General features: G+C 37.8%; 1 protein-coding gene and 1 long non-coding RNA gene across 11 annotated transcripts in view; one reads left to right on the top strand and one right to left on the bottom strand.

Annotated features, from left to right (window-relative positions):
* Positions 1-18,039, bottom strand: part of ITPR2 (inositol 1,4,5-trisphosphate receptor type 2) — a 494,379-nt gene that overhangs the window by 240,430 nt on the left and 235,910 nt on the right. For all 7 annotated transcript variants that reach the window (XM_036080194.2, XM_078075789.1, XM_078075790.1 and 4 more), the window contains 2 exons: positions 13,266-13,394; positions 11,896-12,016 (listed from right to left, as the gene is read on the bottom strand). In XM_036080194.2, coding sequence (XP_035936087.2) covers positions 11,896-12,016; positions 13,266-13,394 — 250 coding nt within the window. The remainder of the gene's footprint in view (positions 1-11,895; positions 12,017-13,265; positions 13,395-18,039) is intronic.
* Positions 9,983-18,039, top strand: part of LOC144382353 (uncharacterized) — a 162,301-nt gene continuing 154,244 nt past the window's right edge. For all 4 annotated transcript variants that reach the window (XR_013449116.1, XR_013449118.1, XR_013449115.1 and 1 more), the window contains exon 1: positions 9,983-10,121. This is a non-coding gene — a long non-coding RNA (uncharacterized LOC144382353). The remainder of the gene's footprint in view (positions 10,122-18,039) is intronic.

Here is an 18,039-nt window from a genome sequence, read left to right on the forward strand (position 1 = left end):
GGGCGGCCTGGGTGGCTCAGTTGTTAAGCGTCTGCCTTCAGCTCAGGTCATGGTCCTAGGGTCCTGGATCGACCCCCGCATCAGGCTCCCTGCTCTGTGCAGAGCTGCTTCTCCCTCTACCACTCCCCCTACTTGTTCCCTCTCTCTCTGTGTCTCTCTCTCTGTCAAATAAATAAATGAAATCTTAAAAAAAAGTGTTCCTATTTCTCTTCTAAATTAGAATGCAATTGGGATACTACCTTGTTAAGGATGTTTTGTCAGATAGTAAGTGTATGGAGTTCTTTAAAAAACTAATAGTAGAAAGGATGGGCTGTCATTAATGCATTTATCTTTTGTAGCGCTCTGCCTAGCGATAGCTAGTTCTCTAAAATGAGCTATATTTATTCACCGGTATTTTGATGATTTGGCTAAGCTACTAATTAGGCTTATCCTGAAAATTTTCTCGATATGACTCGTCTTTGCGGTGATTTTAAGATGTAATTGAAATCTATTTCTAATTATTATTCATTAAATATTGCAGATTAGGTGACATTTTTTAATTAGACAAAATCACTGATGGTACCTGCCAGAACCAAATCTCTGAGAACACACATATTGCAGTGATAGGTGCCATGGAAAAAAATGCTTAGATAGATAAACTGACAGGTAGGGGGAAAGGCAACAGAAAGTATCAGCAGGAATTAGAAGCCCTGCTTGGTTGTCAAGCCCTACTGTGCGGGCCCATAAGAACTAGAACAGCCGGTGCACAAGGAAGGGGTAACGGGGTGGGCAGTGTGGTGCCTTTTCTGTACCATGTCCCAGTATCCAGGATAAGTCTCTACCAAAGCACTAGTGTGCTTAAATGCAAAGAACACTAAAGATATGAAATGCATCTTTCCTGTGTGGCGCTCCAAGTACATTCAATTAATCCCCAAATTGAATAAAGACTATAATTTTATGGGTTATGCAATAACTACTATTGGCACACCTGACTAGTCATCTGGAAAAAATAAAGCTGATTCCATACCTTCTACCTTATAACTGAATCTAGTCCAGAGAGCTCACAATTGTAAAGAGCCACACCAAAAACAGAAACAAGCAGACAGAGAAACTAAAGCCATCAAAATTCTCAATGGGAATTTAAAAACATCTTTTAAATCAAGGCCATTCTGAAGATGAAAGAAAACCTGTAAGCCTAATAGAAAATAAATTTCTGTATGCCAAAAAAATAAAATAAAATAAAATTATATGAGCACCGGGTGTTATACGCAACTAATGAATCATTGAACACTACATCAAAAACTAATGATGATACAGTGGCTAACTGAACATAATAAAAAAATAAAAATAAATAAATAAAATAAAAACTAAAAATAAACAAATAAAATAAAATAAAATTTCAAATGACATTAATGAAAAAAAAATTTTCAATTGTTACTTATAGGCAAAGAGCGTATTTCCTTAATAAATAAAGGGTTATAATGATTGAGAAACTGTTAAGAAAAAAAAACCTTTAGAAAAAGTAAGCAAAGTACAAGAAGTGACAATCCACAGAAAAGGAAATGCCAATGACTCAACCATATGGACAGATTATTTTTCTTCACTCATAAAAAGAGAAACACATATATAATAATACTTTTATTTATAATGATATTTTCTATAACAATATTTGTAAGGATATTATCTATAACGATATTTAATTACAAGATTGGCAAAGATCTAAGAATTTGATAACGACACGATATCGAGGAAGAAAATGCTCTCCTACATCACTGGTGACATGTAAATTAAATGATCTCTACAGACAGCAGTGTCTGTCAAAATTAAAATACCCAGAAATTCTACTCGTAGATATTCACCTTATTCTCCCTCATATGCAAAAATGATTAGAAACAACATAAATATCCAGCAATGGGCTTAAATAAATTAGAATATAGGCACATAATAAGATACTATGCAGCCAATGAGAGGAGTAGGATATTCATGCATTTATTTGTATTCATCCATTTATTTTATTCATGCAATAAATACTTATTGAGTACCTACTGAGCTCTAGGTACTATCTCAGGCTCTAAAACTTTATAACAGATAAGCTACTTGGTACTGCTTAGTTAAGACACTTATTCTGCTTTGTGATTTCTGTACCTGTTATATTTACTTCCAGTGTACTAAAAATTTATTGAGGGCAGGAAATACAGTTTGAGATTGTATTTCCCAAACAATTAAAATAATATGTTTCAGATAACAAGGGATCATTATAAATCCAATGAATCAATGAATATGTGAAAAATATTATAAGATTTTGACCTATCTTGTAACTTATTCAGATTTAACTTTTAAAAAGCAATAATGATGTTTTTAAAAACCAGAATTACAGGAGTACATTGTGTCAAACTCATCTTACAATCAACTACATCCTAAGTAGATTAAAACAGATTTGTTTGTTTAATAGACACTGAATTTCTCTCCTCAAAGGGTTACTATTTTCTACATGTTCAAATTTTTTGGGAACAATTGGCTTGAAGATTGATGTTCATTATTCAAACCATTTGTAGAAGATATTTTACAGAATTTCCATTTGGAAAAAAGATTCTGTTGCCAACAAAGTACCCAACATTAATCCCCCCAAATCATTTGAAGATTATGAAACACATGGAGCAAAATTCTTTTTTAAGTGAAATAATATGGAAGTAATTTTTGGATGCTTTTTCTCAAACTACTTCTAACATGTGCTATTGTGTTTTATATAAAAGAGTAAACTGAGGAACAGGAACTGACCAACAGCATTTAAAACTTTACATGGCCTCAATGGCCCTACCATTTCTCAAATCTCAGTGAACATCATGGTGTGCATTTACTGCAGAGGTCCCCATCCTTACTTGTTCCCAAACCAGCCTTAACTTATCTCATTGAGGGTAGAGAATGATAGACACGTGTATACCTTACATTCCAGCTAGGCACCCCCGCAGGGAATGGTATTACTGGGAATTCACATTTATTACCACTGAAGACCCTGTATCTTCCTATCAATTTCAAATTTGACATAACTCAGGGGAAAGTGTAGCAATGTAGGTAACTATCGGTAATTTCTGCAGATACAAATCATTCAAAAGCACCTCAGCTTTTAGAAGCTTAGGAAGTTTGTTCAGGTAACCCTAACATGATAGGCATGGTACATTCACAGTTGATCACGGCTTCAGTTTTAAATGCTTATGAAGTTTTAACAGAAAAACTGAACATGACATAATAAATGCACAACTGATCATGGCCTCAATACATTCGATAGTAGCTGATAAAAAATTTCTGGAGTATTCATCAAGGAAAAAGAGACAAATGATAGGAAGCACTCTTTTTCTAAAAGGACTTCCCCCCGAACCCTTACTAACTTAATTCACTATCTCCTTACCTTCTTTTTAAGTTATCTGAAAACTGTATGAATTCATTTCATGTACAGCTTAAATTAGCATCTTGATCCATATTTTGTATCTTAAAGGCATCAAATAGATAATGCTTGTTTAAACCAATCTATGATAGCAGAGCATCACAAATGCCTGTGAGCCTGTCAGTTTAGAAGGTGCTGGCTCTGTCCCCACCTGCCTGTGTGACCTTGGGCAAGGTGCTTAACATTGCCAACCTCATATCCCCACTGTAAAATAGGGTAAGAATTATGTCCACATCATAAAGTTTCCCACACTGTCCGATACTCGATAAATACTCACTGCTCTCAGGAATGTGAGCACTAAGGAAGTGCTCTTGCCTTTTACTACATTTTGGGGGGTTTTTTGTTGTTTTTTTAAGATTTTATTTATTTATTTGAGAGAAAGAGGGAGGGAGAACACAGAAAGAGAGTGAGAGGGAGAAGCAGACTCCCCACTGAGCAAGGAGCCCCATGTAGGGCTCGATCCCAAGACTCTGGGATCAGGACTTGAGCTGAAAGCAGACACTTAACCTGAGCCACCCAGGTGCCCGCCTTTTACTACCTTTTGTATCTAATGAACAAACCACAAAGAGAATTAGATTAAGACTTTTTGGTGATAGATGAGTTGAGCTTATGCAGTTGAGAGCACTTTACAAACTGTAACGTGTTATGTAAATGTAACTCTGCAGAAGGTCCCTGAGTTACAGTGGTTTGACTTAACAATTTTTGGACTTTACAGTGGTGCAAAAGTGAAACACATTTGGTAGAAAATCGTACTTTGAATTTTGATCTTTTCCCTTTTCCCAAGCTAATGATGTGCAGTAGGATCCTCCCCCAGGGTGCCAGACAGTGGCAGCCAACTGGACCTCCCAGTCAGCCCCACGACCGGGAGGGTTCTGCGCCTGTACGTGAATACCTCAATTCAACACTTTATTAAAGAATAAAGGCTTTGTGTTAGATGATTTTTGCCTAAATGTAGGCTAATGTAAGTGTTCCGAGCACGTTCAATGCAGGCTAGGCTAAGCTATGGTGTTCAGTAGGTTGTGTATTAAATGCGTTTTTCGACTTAGGTATTTTCAAGTTAGGAGGGGTTTGTAGGGATGCAACCCCATCGTAAGTTGAGGAGGATCTGTAATAGATATTTGCATTTACAGGAATGTGTTGACCAATTTGTAAATGCCCTGAACATTTGCTTTGTGTTCTCTTGACTTTGTTCTCTTGACTTTTGCTTAAATATGTATCCTCTTTGGGGCACTTGGGTGGCTCAGTCGTTAAGCGTCTGTCTTTGGCTCAGGTCATGATCCCAGGGTCCTGGGATCGAGCCCCGCATCAGGCTCCCTGCTCGCCAGGAAGCCTGCTTCTCCCTCTCCCACTCCCCCCCTGCTTGTGTTCCTTCTCTCGCTGTGTCTCTCTCTGTCAAATAAATAAATAAAATCTTTAAAAAAATATGTATCCTCTTTGTTCTCTCCAATATTATAAATTCTTATGTATTTGAATTGTGTTAAATTGTAGTGCCTCTTTGTGTTCTTAAAGAGTTGCTGAAACACAAAAATGTTTTTGCAACTGAGTTGTAAAACTTCAGATTAATCCCCACTCAGCAAGCCAAACTGCCAAGCTCTAGTTTATACGTTAGGGCTTCCTAAGGTAGGACTTCTCGGGTAACGCAGTACAGCATAAACTTTATACTCAGAGACACTTGGACTTTCAACCCAACTCAACTACTTATTAATTGGACAAGTTACTTAACATTTCTGAGCCTAAATTTCACTATCTGCAAAATTCCTAGCCCATGGATTACTGTCAGTCAACAAACACTCACTAACCTGTGTAGTTGGTGTCAGACATTTCCAGGCCCTACCAGTTAGTGAATAAGGCAAAGTCCCTGCTTTTGTAGTTTACATTCTAATGGGAGAAGCAGACAACAAGAAGGAAAAATAAATAAATAGACAAACAAACAAGATGGTTTCAAATAGTGCTATGTGCTAAGAGGGGAAAAAAAATAATAGGATAAGGAGCAGGAAGAAGCTGGGGACAGTGTATATGGGATGTTCTGGAACATTTCACTGAGCACTTCTATTTTGAGCATGTGACAATCGGGGGGAAGAGGATCCAGAGAGAGGAAACAGCACACACAAATGCCCTGAGATGAGAAAAAAATTTGGTGTAGATTAGAAACAGGAGGAGGGCCAGTGTGGGTGGGGCAGCGGAGTCGGGAGAGGACGAGTGAAGGAAAAGATAGAAAAAGAAGAGGCTCGGATGCAATCTCTATCAAAATACCATCAACTTTTTTCAAAGAAATGGAACAAATAATCCTAAAATTTGTATGGAACCTGAAAAGACCCCGAATAGCCAGAGGAGTTTTGAAAAAGAAAAGCAAAGCTGGTGGCATCACAATTCCAGACGTCAAGCTCTATTACAAAGCTGTAATCATCAAGACAGTATGGTACTGGCACAAAAACAGACACATAGATCAATGGAACAGAATAGAGAGCCCAGAAATGGACCCTCAACTCTATGGTCAACTGATCTTTGACAAAGCAGGAAAGAATGTCCAATGGAAAAAAGACAGTCTCTTCAACAAATGGTGTTGGGAAAATTGGACAGCCACATGCAGAAGAATGAAACTGGACCATTTCCTTACACCATACACAAAAATAGACTCCAAATGGTTGAAAGACCTCAATGTGAGACAGGAGTCCATCAAAATCCTAAAGGAGAACACAGCTAGCAACCTCTTCGACCTCAGCCACAGCAACTTCTTCCTAGAAACATCGCCAAAGGCAAGGGAAGCAAGGGAAAGAATGAACTATTGGGACTTCATCAAGATAAACAGCTTTTGCACAGCAAAAGAAACAGTCAACAAAACCAAAAGACAACCGACAGAATGGGAGAAGATATTTGCAAATGACATATCAGATAAAGGACTAGTATCCAAAATCTATAAAGAACTTATCAAACTCAACGCCCAAAGAATAAATAATCCAATCAAGAAATGGGCAGAAGACATGAACAGACATTTTTGCAAAGAAGACATCCAAATGGCCAGCAGACACATGAAAAAGTCCTCCCCATCGCTCGGCATCAGGGAAATCCAAATCAAAACCTCAATGAGATACCACCTCACACCAGTCAGAATGGCTAAAATTAATAAGCCAGGAAATGACAGATGTTGGCAAGGATGCAGAGAAAGGGGAACCCTCCTACACTGTTGGTGGGGATGCAAGCTGGTGCAGCCACTCTGGAAAACAGTATGGAGGTTCCTCAAAAAGTTGAAAATAGAGCTACCGTACGACCCAGCAATTGCACTACTGGGTATTTACCCCAAAGATACAAATGTAGGGATCCGAAGGGGTATTTGTACCCCAATGTTTATAGCAGCAATGTCCACAATAGCTAAACTATGGAAAGAGCCAAGATATGTCCATCAACAGATGAATGGATAAAGAAGATGTGATATATATATATAATGGAATATTATGCAGCCATCAAAAAAAAATGAAATCTTGCCATTTGCAACGATGTGGATAGAACTAGAGGGTACTATGCTAAGTGAAATAAGTCAATCAGAGAAAGACATGTATCACATGATCTTACTGATATGAGGAATTCTTAATCTCAGGAAACAAACTGAGGGTTGCTGGAGTGGTGGGGGGTGGGAGGGATGGGGTGGCTGGGTGATAGACACTGGGGAGGGTATGTGCTATGGTGAGCGCTGTGAATTATGTAAGACTGTTGAGTCACAGACCTGTACCTCTGAAACAAATAATACATTATATGTTTTAAAAAAAAGATGAAGAAGAAGATAGCAGGAAGGGAAAAATGAAGGGGGGGAAATCGGAGGGGGAGACGAACTGTGAGAGTCTATGGACTCTGAGAAACAAACTGAGGGTTCTAGAGGGGAGGGGGGTGGGGGATGGGTTAGCCTGGTGATGGGTATTAAAGAGGGTACATACTGAATGGAACACTGGGTGTTATATGCAAACAATGAATCATGGAACACTACATCCAAAAAAAAAAAAAAAAAGAAGAGGCTCAGATGATCAAGGACCTTCTAAGCCATGGTAAGGAATACAAATTTCAAGTGCAATGGACAGTAGGTGAGTGATATGATTTGATGTACATTTTAAGATCATTCTAACTGCTGTGTAAGGAATGGATGCTAGCAAGACAGGAGTGGGGGTGGGGATTTCAGTAGGAAAATGCTTCTGTAATCCATGTCACATGATGGTGAATTTGGACAAGGGCATCACACAAAATAAAGAAAAAGATAAATTTTGGAAGTGAAGTCAGTAGAACCTGCTCTTGTGTTTAATGGGAGTGAACAAAAGAGAACAATCAAATGTGATCAGTATGGTTTTCAAAGATTACTAACTGTAAAATAGTTATTCTTTAGAGTGGGACAAAAATCTGCCTCTCGCAGCTACCCTATATTAGTTTTAACCTTATCCCTGTAAAAGAAGTCCATGATCACCTTCAAACGTTGAAAGAGTCTTATGTCTTATGTCTTATGTCTTCCCTCTCCTTTGCCTAAATATTTCAAGTGTTTTCAATCGCTATTCAAGTAAGGTGGGTTTAGATCACTTTACTACTGTGGATACTCACTTCTGAATGCCTCTCATGTTCATTATGTTTTTCTATGCGCACCAATTCATGAACAAGCAAAAAAAGAGGTGGTCTAACTATCACAAAGCGGGATTTGCTTTTCACATTCTTCATCCTAGACAATAGCTTTTTATTCATGTCTTTGTGACTCATAATCACTGTCCCTGAAAGTCTAATAGGGGAAATAAGATGAGGACTTAGGATGGGATACAATATGATCAAAGGAAGACCATAAGAAAAGTACAAGAGGTCAAATGGGGCCAAGTTCAGCTCTAGATATGGGAGTTAAGAAGGGCTTTCATGGAGGAATTTGAATAAAAAATTTCAAATAATGGGAAAGATGCTGACAGGTGGCAGTGGTGGAAACTGGAGAGAGAAAGAAAAAGAACAAAACAGAGAATGAGAAAGAATGAAACAGAATGAGAAAGTAAGTACAGCGTGAGCAAGGCATGGGGCATCATATCTGTCCACGGTCACACTAGGTATGTGGAAACCAGCGAGCAAGGAAGTCAGAAAGGTAAGGTAGGGCTGTGCTGTAGGGGCCATGAATGTGACAATGAGAAATCCATCCTCAAGAGTTTGTTAGACAAAGGGACAGGGCTGAAGACTGGGGGCTTCAAGGAGATGACTCTGGTAGCAGATTTCTTTAGGTGGAGAAAGACAGGAGGAGAGAACACTGAATAATTCCTACAGGGGTCCAGGAAGGAAGTGATGAGGGGTTAAACAAGGTCTTTATGGAGGGGAAGGAAGGAGAGGTACAAATGCAGAAGGATAATAGTGGGGATAAAATTTCCAGAGCTTCCTAACTGCTCAAGGGGAAAGAACAAACCAGGAAGAGAAAGAAAACGTGCCTTCTCACAAAGATAAAACTGAGATTTTACACAAAAACATCATTCTTCCAAACCTACCTTGATTACAGACTTAGATATAATTTTTGACTTCCTATCTATTACACATGTCTTTAAAGCATAACAAAAAGTTACTAAACTATCCTGCTAAATCATAAGGTTTGGGCCAGTAGAGGATTGGTAGGAAATGAAATCTTATAATGGAAATAAAAGATATATTTAGACTAATATAGTGTCGGTGACTATTTTAAATCCCAAAGCACAAGAAACACCACTAAAGTGGGAAGTCAGATGGAAAGCACAGCATGGGGTCTCCCCTGTGGCTGAAAGTTCTTCATCTCAATTTTTAAATGTTTTGAACAGTATGCCTTCTATGCTCTGTGGAGGGCCAACTGGTGTTCCCCACCCCCCCCCATTGCATTTGCTAAATACTGAGAGAGCAAGAGGGGGAGGACAAGATGGACGAGAAGAAAAAGAAGGAGGTGGAAGAGGAGGAGGACAGAGAGAGAAAGAAGGAAGAAGAGGGGAGGCTGCCTTAAAATGTTAAAATACAGAAATATACTTGGCAGCTAGGACAATGTATTCCTATGTAAAGAAAAAAAAAGAAAAAGAAAGAGCATCATCTTATTTCTTTGTTTTTCCTTGGGATTTTATCTTTTAATGGTTAGTCTATTTCCCAGATGACTTCATCCAAATAAAAATGCTGTTAGTACTGTTTCATTATAGCTTAAAAAGTGTATTATTAAAAACTCAGAGGTTACACTAAACCATGAACAACAGAACCAGATTCACCTATAATTTCACCACTCAGATAATCAATGTTAATATTTCACTTATATCCTTCTGGACATTTTGTTATGTGTATCTTTTTAAAGTAAGAATTAGCTTCTCTTTTGTGTCCTTCTTTATTTTTAACACGATACCTATTGTGGCCTCTTCCTTTATTTCTCCCCTTCTTGAAAGTTTCAGTCCTAAAGTCTGTAGGAGGAGCAGAGCAAAGTTAAGCGTCAGCGCTGGGCAAGAAGTGCACATAGGGATGAGGTGATCCAGAGCTTCTGACTCCAAAAAGAAGTGGAAGGTGCCTGCATAGGAGGCTGCCCACGGTGGAGAATCAGAACTTGACGGGGTAAAGAGCAGGTCAGCCGCTGGGAGGACAGCCTGGCACAGGGTACCAAGGATGATGTGGGGATGCATGTGAAGGAGTGAGCCAGCAGAGTCAGAGGCCACGGCCGTGGAAAGAAGATCCCTCAGCAGCCTGAGGGAACCTATGGGAGGTAAGGACGATGCCTTCACAGAGGGGCACATTGCCAAGGGACACATCCTGGTGGGGTCTGGCCCTGCATGTGGTACCTAAGCCCAAGTGGGCTGTGAGGAGGGAGGATGTGTGTGGAGGAGGGTTCCCAGGCAGGTTGAAGCATTAAATTTATCAAGTATTTGAGGAGAGCCAGCATCTTCACAAAAGGAACTTTTAAATCCAGTAATAGTAAAGCTCTTCCTTTATTAAACATTTTTATAGCCCTCAAAATAGTATTATAATATTCTTCTCTCATGTTTTTGTTAACTTTTGTCTTAAGTATTTATTATTTTTCATTATTATTGTGAATAATGTGTTTTACACACTGTTTCTTTTTGGTATATAGAAAATCTTTCCAGTTTAATACTTATTTATAATTAATCACTGAGATGAACTCTTCTTAGTTCTAAAATTTTTAAATTGATCCTCTTAGGTTATCTTAGGTTATTTATTCAAATTAAAGTTGAGCAGTCATTAAATCTTGTTAATATACAGTCACTTACGTCAAACTGCAGATGGGGGAAAGACCAAAAAATTTTAAATGGCCATTAATTAGTTAAATCATTGATTCATTTATCAAATATTTACTGAGCATATACTATAGCCCTAGCCAAGTTACCTAATCTGGATAATTCTGTTTTTCTCAACTGTACAATGTAAATTATCAAAGAACCTATCCAAGCATTAAATGAGACAAATCAAGCAAATTGCTTAGCAATGCACATGGCAAGTGCTCAATAAATGTCAGCGGTGATGACAAACACTATAAACTGCCCTTCCCGGTGCTGTATTAGTTGAGAGAATGGCCAAGCTCCTCTGTTTGCTTTTTTAAGCCCATTATTTCTTTTCCTGCCTCCCCTCCACCATCTGGAGTATGGCCCTAATTAACCTGAAAGAAAGGATTTTTCAGAGGGGCGCCTGGCTGGCTCAGTCAGTTAAACATCTGCCTTTGGCTCAGGTCATGATCTCAGGGTCCTGGGATTGAGCCCCACGTCATGCCCTGTGTCGAGCCCCGCACTGAGCCTCACATTGGGCTCCCTGCTCAGCAGGGAGCCTGCTTCTCCCTCTCCCTCTGATGCTCCCCCTGCTTGTGCTCTCTCTTGAATAAATAAATAAATAAGAAAACTTTGGAAGGAAGGAAGGAAGGAAGGAAGGAAGGAAGGAAGGAAGGAAGGAAGGAAGGAAAGAGGAATATATGAGAAACTCCCTCTAAAATCTACTAACCTTCCCTTAGCTGTAATCCCCTTGCCTTCCATTTCATTTGTAATTTCTGAAGGTTTCTATACACAACAGGCCCTTAGTAAATACTGATGGATTTCAGACCAAACTGGAAAACTAAAAAACCCTTAAAAGGTCCCACTGCCCTCTGAAGGTATTAGTATGTCAGGCTACTTAATGGACAAGACAGTTCCATAACGAAATCTGAGACGACAACGAAACTAAACTCATCCCTGTAAAATCTTACCGAGCGGTGTTAAAGTGTTATATGCAATATTACAATTAGAAATACAATTAAGAATAAATAAATTTTGAAATTTTGAAAAAAGAAATACAAGAATCATCTTCCCCTCCCACAAAGTACGCCACAATGTTCAGAACTGTTTGCTGGTCATTGCTCTTCAGCTTTGGAGAAACCGTACCTGCTTTTTCTTATTAAGTTGTAAACTGGAAAGCCGCTTGTATTGGCTACTAGCCAAAAGTCCAATCTCTTTCACAAAATGTAAGAGTGAGTAAAACCCAACATTCTGACTTACCCACTTCGGCCAAAGTTCTGATACAAGACTCCACGGAGGATTTCTGTGTGGGATTTGGCCAGGTACAATTGTAAATTCTGAAGGCAGATTGCAGCAGCTGAATAAAAACAGGCTGATGTGTCTGAAAACAGAAAGAAAGTAGGCAAATAGGCCACTAAAGCCATTAACACTCCTAACATGGCATCTGTGCATTAGCAAAAAGGCTCATCAAAATAAAACACAACGCAGTATTTTTTGAGCGTCAGCACCACTGACAGAGTATCTCATTCAACAACTATTTATTATGTACCCACTTCATGACAGGCACCATGCCAGACACTATAGAAAATCGATTATTTGCATTTTAACTATACACTTAATCAGAAAAAAATTGGCATTTCTTGAAGCCAATGACATGAATTTAAATATTTTTTTAATATCTCTGTTTTGTTTCCGAGTATAAGTAGAGCAGGTGTTCTGAGTTTGTTTATTTGACTGACTGTATGTTTTGGTTTCATATGATGTGCAAGGACAGGAGACAACAATTTTGACCTACAGAAACAATTTCATATGGTTCTAGTAATTTAAAAGTTTTCCCTAAAGAAAGTATAATTCAAAATGATATTTTTATAAGGGTAATACATGATCACTATAGAATTTTGGGGAACCACAGAAATGAAAATCACCAATACTCCTACCATGTAGAGATAATCAGTATGAACATTTTGAAGATATTTACCTCCTGAGTTTTCCTATGTATATAGGCACATATGTTCTTTACACATACAGATTTGGATGATACTCTAATGCAATTCTGGGGACTGTTTCACTTAATATTACTTCACAATCATTTTCTTTAGTCATACATATTTCTTTTAAAACATGATTTCCATTTGTTATGTAATAAGCCATCCTACAGACACACCATAATTTTTTTAGCTATTCTATTTGTGGTCATTTAAGGTCGAAGCCAATTTTTAAGTATTATAAATACTTGAATGAAAATCCTAGTATATAAATTCCTTCTAATTCCAGACTAATTCTTAGTATATAAATTCCTGCTAATTACTAAGGTGGAATTTATTGAGTCAAAATGCGTATCCTTTGAAAGAATCATTTATTGCAACACTTGGCAAACAGCCAATATACTGATATGAATGCTTCTGTTATACTTGGAGGGAGAACAGGAATAATTCAATTTGAAGATGGGGCCTCTTTACTTAAAATAAAGCTTGGTAAATTCAGAAACAGCATAATAGTAAATAATATGAGAGAAAAGTGACCTTCAGAAGTGTAGGAAATGACTTCCTGACCAGATTAAAGTTTATTCCTACTCAAATAAGGTAAATAAACTCTGTGTGACAGAATGCTCCTGTGTTTGTTTACGTTACCTGGAGGCTGGTACTGTTGTCTGAAAAGGGGGAATTAAAGAAGCCGCTCACAATGTTCATTATTGACTCAGTGACACACTTCTCCAAGAAGGTGTCTGCGTGTTTCCGGTCTGTGGTTGTGTTGCAAACCTGGAGAGAAAAATTGAACAACTCAATACATTCTACCACATCTTTGAATTCTAACTCAGTACTGAAACCTTGTAAAAATTGCTCTGAAATTGTTATTTATAACATTTCTTCTGCTTTTGAAAGTTGCTTTGAATAGACATATCTCTGCCAAACATCCATTAAAATTGTATCATTCTGCCATAGCTGCTCCTTTAAGTTTGGTTGTCATTTCATCCTTGGAAGAATTCTTTCACAAACGCCCCCAGTCCCTTTCTCCTGCTCTGCTTCTCCCTACTTTTGCACACCAACCTTCTCCCTCTGTTCTTAAGCATGGCTTTGCTGGAAACGCCCTTCCATCTTCCACTCAATGTGAGGAAATCAAAGAGGAACAGTCATAAGAAAGTGGTGAATGTGATTAATGGTGGTTTATATCTCTACATATTTTCACTTATAAAACCTGGCCCAAATTGGAGGATGCAAACAGAAAATATTTGGCAAGGGAAGTAGAAAGCTACAAGAAGATATAACTCTTTCCAACACTTCAGACCTTTTCATCCATAGCATAGATGCTCCGGGAAGCACCAAAGTGTGCCTTTGCATGCTTCTTTCCTTGAGTAGGGCTGAGCAAGAAGAGACAATACTAGCACTAAGGATAAACCAGAAAAGAATACAGGCCTGGTTTCTGCCCTGATTTTTTATGTGATAAAATGAGGCAGAAATTGGTCATTTTGTGAAACAAACCACAAATTTCCAAATATGTCAGGGTAGACAAATTGCAAAAGCTAAGATACATGATTAAAAACAAATGAAAAAAAGCTGGCTAATAAAAAGAACCATGAAGATAAAAAGAAGAAAAAAGTGGAGGGGAAAAGCATAGGGTGTGAGAAAACCCCAAAAAACTGGGGCAGAGTAAAAACATTTAAATATTCACAGTGATGGTGGGGAAATATGGTGGCCAGATGTTCCAGATGTTCTTAGACAATCCAAATTTCTACATCATTTCTTTTTCTTTTCAGTAAGGTGATTCATCAAAAAGAATAAGTAATTATAACTTAATTTGATATTGCTTTAAAAACCTTTCACACAAATAAGTTCACAAAAGAGAAAAATTCCCTTCTCAAATGTGTGTCCCAATGTTTTGGTTGGGGAAATAACAGTATTTGCCGAATGCAGGTAAAAGAAAGAGTACGGGGATTGCTTTGCTTCTAAATCACTTCCCATCAGGGCTCTTCATTTTTTCCTCGTCTATTAAGTGACACCTCCCTCACAGGGTTGTATGAAAACTAATCTCACAGTTATTGTAGGGAACAATGCAATTAAAGGAAATAAATGATGTCAAATTATGCAATCTTTTAGCCAGCATTCAAGCAGGTAACATAATGCCTGGCATATACAACATGTTCAATTAATGTTTGGGACATGCATGAATCAATTCACTTTAAAAATGAAAGAATAAGAAAGAACAGGACTCTTATGTTGTTTCAGGTTCACTCTGGGTTAGGCTATATTTGTGGAACAACGGGACTAAAACTGAGTGTGGTCTCAGCACTAATATAAAATTAGTTTTCCCATGATGGATATGACATAGGATTTATTTCGTTTAGTATTTTTCCAGCACTGGCTTTGATACTGAAATTTCCTGATTCACAGGATAAAAATATGTTAAAGTTGAAGAGGTAGCCGACCAAATCTCCCATAACCAGCCCAAATAAGCTTCTTCCTCATCCAGTGACATTTCACACAATTGTGGGGGGCTCTGCTGAGCTATTGCAGTACCACCCTGAATTACCTGCAACTGGACATTTGCTAAAGCACCACTCAGAAATTTGCTTTCGTCAGAGGATTAGTAAAAGTAATCTATTTCTAGATAAAGACTTTCCTCAAAATCCTGGGTTTACAAAGCAATGTGGAACCTATTCCTCAATTCATTTGAACAAGAAATTCTAACAATTTTTCAAGATATTTTTTCTGCCCCATATGAATGATAATATTTTTGTACCTCCAGAAACTTGCATCCTACATTGCAATATCATGGATAGGCAAGAGATGCAAGAAGCCACTTTACTTATTAAAATCTTTTAAAACTTTCCAGGAAAGAAAAAGAACCCCAAAAATAACAATATTTCTTTATCCATTCTGTCTTTCATTTATTTTTACTGCCTCGTTCCAATAAAGATCGGAAATGATTCAAAAAAATGATACCACATGAAATTAACTTTGATGTGTAATACATGTATTTTCAAAATTTCGATCTATTTGCACATATTATTCGCATACCATTATTTCCTACAAAGCATGGCCCGTGTGATTCTCTAAACACTTATTTTAAAAGGTTATGTGATGAGCACTGGGTGTTATATGCACCTAATGAATCGTTGAACACTACATCAAAAACTAATGATGTACTATATGTTGGCTAATGGAACATAATAAAGATAAATAAAGTTGGAACTTTGAGGAATTGCAAAAACTAAAAATAAATAAAAATAAAAGGTAATATTTATTCCATCATACCATGCATCATCATGCTTTAAATCCATTTTTGGAATAAATTGAGGTATACATAACCAAAAATATAAATCATTTTCTTATTTTCCTAGTTATTTCCTTCTTGCTAGTCTTTTATGTGATTTCCCTAATTTTTTTTTCGCAACTATAACGAATTGTGCAAAATTCTTATATTTACTTTCAGATTTTTGGTGTATATTCTACCAAAAGAGGAATCACCAGATGAGGATATAGAAACAGTTTTGTACTGTCGCTGGGCTGATCCTCTAAAATAACAAATGTACAATGTTATCAACAACCTATGTGTGGATATACAGGATGGTCCCTCATTATTTCCAACTAGCTCTTGTTTTCAGGCTCCGGTTGGGATCAGCTGATGTGAAGCACTGGCAGAACAGAGTAGGAGAGAGAGAATTCAGGGACCTGCTGGACCTCTGCTTCCAACTCCATCTTCTTCCCCTCACAGAGGTTCTGGCAATGTCTGGATCTCTGGGTGCAGCCCCCACTGAGCCCTTCAGCAGTATCCCCAGTAACAATGGCGCTGCCTTTGCCCCTTCATGCCTGGGTGCAAACAGCTTTGCAGTGTCCCCAATTCCAGGGTGCTCCCCTGTGCCTTCTTGGTCCCTTTCACACTGCCCACACCTCCTGGAGGATGCCATCTGGTTCCCACGGAAACTGACTGTTCCCACCTGTAAATTATCATTATTTTTGCCTATTTAATGACACCTAAAATTTATTTTGTGTTTCTGACATTGCTAATGAGGGTTGGCACTTTCCACATAATCACTTCATGCCGATATTTTGTCACGTACGGGTGATTCAAAATCCTCTAACCACTTTAAGTGAGACCTGGATAATGACTGACACATGACATAGCATTTTAACATATTTTTCATAATAAGCTCTTTTGGATTATCATTTCACATATATTTTTCACATTCTGATTTTTTTATTTAGAATGTTCATTTCATTAAATTTCATTGTGTCAAATAATTCTTAGCATTCAGGCACTATTTTTTATTTAGATTGTTTCTATTTATTTAATATAAAGAAGAAAAAACCTCCCTTCCACAAAAGCAAAGGATATTCTACACATTTTGTTCTAGTTTTTTTTTTTTTGGAGTCCTCCTCCATCCCTGTACGCATCCTGACTCCCATTTAACTATTTACGCTATCTAGGAGTTTGCTGCTGTAGTGACCTGATTTTTGGATTCTGATCAATTTTTTCCAATATTGATATCCATCCAACTGTCCTCCAAACATTTACTGAACAGTGATTTCTTATCTCACCCTTAGGTTGCTTGAGGTTTGTCTTATATCACTAATTACTATTTATATCTCTCTGGTATATTCCATGTATCATAATTTTTAAAATATTTAAAAATCTGTAAAATATTATAAAATATTAAAATAATCCCAAGCTCCATGTATCATTATTTTTCAAATTATTTATTTAAATTATTATTATTTAAATTAAAGCTAAATATTGGGGTGCCTGGGTGGCTCCGTCGGTTAAGTGTCTGCCTTCAGCTCAGATCATGGTCCCAGGGTCCTGGGATCGAGCCCCTGGGCAGGTTCCCTGTTCAGTGGGGAGCCTGCTTCTCCCTCTTCCTCAGCTGCTACCCCTGCTTATTCTTTCTCTCTCTCTCTCAAATAAATAAATAAAATCTTAAAAAAAAAATAAATTAGGTTGCTGGAGTGGGGGGTGGGGTGGGAGGGATGGGGTGACTGGGTGATGGACACTGGGGAGGGTATGTGTTCTGGTAAGTGCTGTGAATTGTGCAAGACTGTTGAATCTCAGATCTGTACCTCTGAAACAAATAATGCAATGTATGTTAAGAAAGAAAAAAAGAAGAAGAAGAATGTAGCAGGAGGGGAAGAATGAAGGGGGGGAAGTCAGAGGGGGAGAAGAACCATGAGAGACGATGGACTCTGAAAAACAAACTGAGGGTTCTAGAGGGGAGGGGGTTGGGAGGATGGGTTAGCCTGGTGATGGGTATTGAGGAGGGCACGTTCTGCATGGAGCACTGGGTGTTATGCACAAACAATGAATCATGGAACACTATATCTAAAACTAATGATGTAATGTATGGGGATTAACATAACAATAAAAAAATTAAAAAAAATAAAATAAAATAAAAAAATAAAAAATAAATAA

This window comes from Halichoerus grypus, chromosome 6 (genome assembly GCF_964656455.1).
Source record: "Halichoerus grypus chromosome 6, mHalGry1.hap1.1, whole genome shotgun sequence".
In the NCBI taxonomy this organism is placed as follows: domain Eukaryota; kingdom Metazoa; phylum Chordata; class Mammalia; order Carnivora; family Phocidae; genus Halichoerus; species Halichoerus grypus.